At 34.1% G+C, this 6,000-nt stretch overlaps 1 protein-coding gene across 8 annotated transcripts in view; it reads right to left on the bottom strand.

Annotated features, from left to right (window-relative positions):
• Positions 1 to 4,783: 4,783 nt before the first annotated feature.
• MGAT4D (MGAT4 family member D) overlaps positions 4,784 to 6,000 on the bottom strand; it is a 74,525-nt gene continuing 73,308 nt past the window's right edge. For all 8 annotated transcript variants that reach the window (XR_009259291.1, XR_009259292.1, XR_009259287.1 and 5 more), the window contains one exon: positions 4,784 to 5,879. Coding sequence is in view for 1 of the 8 variants with exons in the window: in XM_058721314.1 (XP_058577297.1) it covers positions 5,871 to 5,879 (9 nt within the window). In the remaining 7 variants the exon portion in view is untranslated. The remainder of the gene's footprint in view (positions 5,880 to 6,000) is intronic.

Genomic DNA, 6,000 nt, shown 5'->3' with positions numbered 1-6,000 from the left:
AACCGACCAAGCCACCCAGGCGCCCCTAAAAAAATTTTTTAATGTTTATTTTTGAAAGAAAGAGCACAAGCAGGAGAGGGACAGAGAGAAAGAAAGAGGTAGATACAGAATCTGAAACAGTCTCCAGGCTCTAAACTGTCAGCACAGAGCCTGTCACAGGGCTTGAACTCTGGAATGGCAAGATCACAACCTGAGCCAAAATCCAGCACTTTAACTGAGCCACCCAGGCGCCTGCCCTGGTTTTGATTTTTACTTGTGAGGTCGGATAAATTTTTATGCATAAGGACAATGTTTCCTTTTTATTGCGTCCAGATTTTGAGACATTGAATACCTTTCCCTACTCCAGGTTCATCTATATTTTAATACTTATATAATTTTATTATTTTTTTATTATAGTTTTTTATTATACTATCATACTATTATACTTTATTTATTATACTTTTTTATTATAAGTTTATTATTTGAAGTTTATTTTTCTGTAACATGTAAATATTTCTTTAAATGGCTATCCAGTTGCCCCAATATCATCAGAATATCTCTTTGCCCAGTGATTTAAGATACTGCTTTTATCATTTACTAAATATCCATATTTACTTGGGTATATTTCTGGACTTTCGATTCTATTTCACTGATCTGTGTAGTGCTAGCACAAAGTATCACACTATTTTAATTATAGAGGCTTTGAAAAATGTTTTAGTATCTGGTTGTTTCAGATGCCCTCTTAGCACTTCCTTTTCAGTGCTTTTCTAGATATTCCTGAATGGGTTTTTTTTCCATATGAACTTGAATATCAATATGCCAACCCCCAGGAAAAAAAGGATTGTTCACATATTTATTGGAATCACAATAAAATTTTAAGTTAACTTAGGAAGAACTAATATTTTGATGAGATATCCTGTCCAAGAAGAGAGAGGTCTATTTGCTTGAGTCTCCTCTTTCATCTTTAGGAGAGTTTCATAGCCTTCCTCATATAGGTTTTACACAGTACTTTACCTTTAGATCAACTTTATTGAGATTTACATACAATAAATATCATTCATTTAAAGTTTACAATTTGACAGGTGTATGTATACACCTTTGAAATCACTTCCACAATCAAAATACAGGATATTTCCATCACTTTCAAACGGTTTCCTGGTTTTGTACATTTCTTCCTAGGTTTGTTCCTGAATCTTTTTCACTGCTATTATAAAAGAGATTTTCTCATTCATCACATAATCTAAGGACTTATTTTCACTTTTAAGAAGTTACTCATTTATATATATATATATTATATATACATATAATATATATATATATGTAATTTTTTTTTGAGAGAGAGTGCACGCATGAGCAGGAGTGGGGGAGGGGGAAGTAGAGGGAGGGAGAATCTGAGAATCTCAAGCAGGCTCCATGTCCAGCACAGAGCCCGACGTGGGGCTTGATCCCATGACCCTGAGATCATGACCTGAGCTGAAATCAAGAGTCTGACATTTAAATGACTGAGCCACCCAGGCACCCAAGTAGTTAATAATTTTTGAATGCCAAATTTATATCCTGATTCCTTGCTAAATTATTTTATTTGAATTAGTTTTGTGATTAAGTCCCCTGACTTCTTCAAACAGAATTTTACTTATTTTCCAATTCTTATGTCTATAATCTTTTTTTCTTATCAAATTTCACTGGTTAACATTGCCAGAACAATTTAACAGTCCTGAAGATAGCAGGGGATCATTTGCTCTGTTTTCTGATGTTAGTAGAAATGCCTCCAGTGTTTCCCCATTAAATAAAGAACCATTTTTAGGACTGAGGTACATACCTTGTATTTATGATTGTCAGATTTAGCAAATTAAAATACACAACACTCCATGAGATTCTAATTTCATATAAACAAGTAATTTTTTAGACATACTTTTAGACATGCATTTTTCATATGTGTTTTTTATCTGGCCCTTAATTTTATCATGTTAAGAAAGTATCCATTCATTGCAATTTTCTTTAATATTCTTATTGAAAATAGGTCTTGCCTTTTTTCAAAGGCTTTTTTCAGCATCTATGGAGGTAATCATTTGATTCTTCTCCTTAGACCTATTAGTAAGAATCCTATCCAGATTTTTGCACCTCTGGTATTAAAAAAACCAGGACATGGTATGTTGTTTTCTTAACGTGGCTTGGGAGTTTATTTCTAATATTGCATTTAAGATTTTTGCATCAATTGTCATAAATGGTATAGGTCTGTGGTTTTCTTTTTTGTGCTCTCATTATTAGGACCAGGTATTCATGTTATACTTACATCATTAAAAGAATTTGTGAATTTTCTTTTATTTGCTATACTCTGAAACAATGTTAAAACATTGGGACTATCTGGTTTCTAGGAGCTAAGTTCCCCTGTGCAATCATCTGGGCCTGGTGGCTCTTTGTGCTTATAATTTCTCAATAAATTTCTCTATTTCTTCTATGAAAATTTATTGGTTTAAACTTTCTGTATCACATCTCCAAAGGCAAGGGAATTAAAAGCAAAAATGAACTATAGGGACCTCATGAAGATAAAAAGCTTCTGCACTGCAAAGGAAACAATCAACAAAACTAAAAGGCAACTGACAGAATGGGAAAAGATATTTGCAAATGACATATCGGACAAAGGGCTAGTATCCAAAATCTATAAAGAACTCACCAAACGCCACACCCGAAAAACAAATAATCCAGTGAAGAAATGGGCAGAAAACATGAATAGACACTTCTCTAAAGAAGACATCCAGATGGCCAACAGGCACATGAAAAGATGCTCAACTCACTGCTCCTCAGGGAAATACAAATCAAAACCACACTGAGATATCACCCCACGCCAGTCAGAGTGGCTAACATAAACAAATCAGGAGCCTATAGATGCTGGAGAGGATGTGGAGAAACGGGAACCCTCTTGCACTGTTGGTGGCAATGCAAACTGGTGCAGCCGCTCTGGAAAACAGTGTGGAGCTTCCTCAAAAAATTAAAAATAGATCTACCCTATGACCCAGAAATAGCACTGCTAGGAATTTACCCAAGGGATACAGGAGTGCTGATGCATAGGGGCATTGTACCCCAATGTTTATAGCAGCACTCTCAACAATAGCCAAATTATGGAAAGAGCCTAAATGTCCATCAACTGATGAGTGGATAAAGAAATTGTGATGTATATACACAATGGAATACTACTTGGCAATGAAGAAGAATGAAATATGGCCTTTTGTAGCAACGTGGATGGAACTGGAGAGTGTGATGCTAAGTGAAATAAGTCATACAGAGAAAGACAGATACCATATGTCTTCACTTTTATGTGGATCCTGAGAAACTTAACAGAAGACCATGGGGGAGGGAAAGGAAAAAAAAAAGTTAGGGAGGGAAGCAAACCATAAGAGACTCTTAAAAACTGAGAATAAACTGAGGGTTGATGGGGGTGGGAGGGAGGGGAAAGTGGTTGATGGGCATTGAGGAGGGCACCTATTGGGATGAGCACTCGGTGTTGTATGGAAACCAATTGGACAATAAATTTCGTATTTAAAAAAAATTTTTTTTAAAACTTTGTCTCTACTCACATCAATTTTGGTAAACTGCATTCTAAGAAATCCTCATTTTATCTGGGCTTTTAGAAAGAAAACTAGTATCAGCAAAACAAAAACCTATCAGCTCACATAAACTTCCTCATAATTTGTTGCCTATGACTGGCTATTAATTAATAACACAACATCTAAAAATGTAACTAGTTTTCATAGGAAAATGCCTGCCCAGATAATTACTGAAATTCTGCCATAGGGTGGATGGTCCATATTAAGAGTGTACAACCAACCCTGAGATACTTTTATACACCTATGTTGGTAGAGGGTTAACTCTCTCCCTCTCCCCAAGAGTGTAGTCACATTTACTATTACTGCTAATATTAGTTATATTACAGTGTTACTGTTTACTTCAATGGTAAATAGTGCAGTTGTTGGTAGCTTATCTCAATACTTGAATTTTTTGTAAAAGGGAATTTTACCTATCATGTCTCCAAAGTTTGCAGAGCTTCTATTTACTTCAAAAGTAGTGTTTGAGGGGGAAAAAAAAAAAAGATTTCAGTAGAAATTTGTCTGAATGTGGTTTCTACAAACTCATCTGTTATATTGAGCCAAGGGCATAAATATATCATATGCTTTCATACATATGCTTGAGGGAAAGTGACTTTTAAAAGCAAAATCAGTATGAATGTTATAAAACAATGCCCAAAACAGCCAATAAGCGCTATTTGCTCTGCTATATCCCAGATGAGTGTCAGGGATTCTCCAAATCACCCCTTTCTCAGACACCTCAGTCCAGGGACCATGGGTGAGGAGTGAAACGGTCCAAACATCCAGCAATTGGGCAGAAGAGATGGGGATGGAAACTGGGGGTGTCTCTCCTGGCTACACTATGAACATTTTCTGGAAATGCTTTGTGTTGACTGCCAAAATTCTCTGTTCTGGAATCATTTCATTAAGGGCAACAGTTATTGTGTTGAATCTTTAAGGCTTCTCTTCAACTTCTCTCTCTTTTTTTTCTTCTAGCATCTGCCACAGGTAACATCCATGTAATGTCTTTTCCTCTTCTCCCCCCACCAACCACCCTACCCAGATTCACTGAAATATACTTGACATACTGCTTCTTCTTTTCTAAAAGGAGAGACTGAAATGGACACATGTGAACAGTTCATCTTTCATATTCTTTTTATATGTTCGTATGTGACACAGTTCATACTGAGGTAAATATGTAAAGTTTTGGCACTCAAGGATAGGTAATACACAATAGGAAGTACAATTTTCATATTTTATTGATGAATAAGAAGGAAGAAGAAATATCTCTTATTATCTCTCAAAATAAATAAAATAAAACTCAACAGAATAACAAGAAGAATAGTGGAGTTTAATAGACTCCTATAAGAAACTGATAATCAAGCAGACAAAAATCAGGAAGAATTTTAAAAACCTGAATAAGTAAATTAAAAAGCCTGATATAAGAGAATTCTGCACCCAATAATTGGGAATATTTAAGAAGACGTTTCCAAAGCACAAAACACATTTATAAGAAACAAATGAATGCAACATATTTTAAAGGGAGTCTACAGACACTATACATTCTTTTCAAATTCACATGAAACATAAGCATTCTTAACAATTCTCAAATCTCATCACACAGATAAAATCCACTAAGAACAATGTAATTAAATGAGAAATCAACAGTAAAAGATGGCAAAAACCAACATATTTGAAGAAAAAAAAAAAAAAGAAAACACTCCCAAATAACCCATGAGCTAAGAAAGTAATAATAAGAGAAATTACAAAATCTTTTAGAACTGAATGACTATCGGAATACATAAATATCAAGAGGCTGGTAAACCAGTTCAAACAGCACTTTAGGGGAAAGTTTATAGTTTTAAATGCACTTACTTAAAAGACAAGAAGATATTGTGGCACTGCCAGACCCAGGCTTAAATTGTGCTTTCTTTAGATGTCCTAACAAAATGGATAAGAACATGTACCAATTTACACAGAACCTGTCCATGACAAGTTTCTGAACTATTAGCTATTTATTAAAATTATGTGATAGCATAACTACGTCAACAAAATTCATTTCTTAATTTTCAAAAACTTCCCTGCCTTTACTATTTTTTTAATTAAATTATAATAGTAAGGGTACAAACATCATAAATAAACACTGTAATTTTCCTTGACATAAGAGGGAGCTTAACACTTTCAAGCCTACAAGTGTGTTAATTTCTGAATTCTCTTCTATACAATTATGCATTTTCATTATTATAATTTCTGAAAGATGCCATGAGAAATCAGGCTTAGCTGAGGTTCCAATGTATTACAGAATTTTTCTTGTTATGCTTATTATCTTCATATTTTCTGAAATAAAAACAAGAAATGTATAATATCTAGAAAATTAAATAGAAATTAATTAATTCACAAGGATATAATTTTTATGAAATATTTTGATAACATTCTTTATCCTTTTGACCACTCTTTT

The sequence above is a fragment of the Neofelis nebulosa genome, chromosome 3, assembly GCF_028018385.1.
Source record: "Neofelis nebulosa isolate mNeoNeb1 chromosome 3, mNeoNeb1.pri, whole genome shotgun sequence".
Lineage (NCBI taxonomy): Eukaryota > Metazoa > Chordata > Mammalia > Carnivora > Felidae > Neofelis > Neofelis nebulosa.
This window is presented reverse-complemented; position numbering and strand designations above follow the sequence as displayed.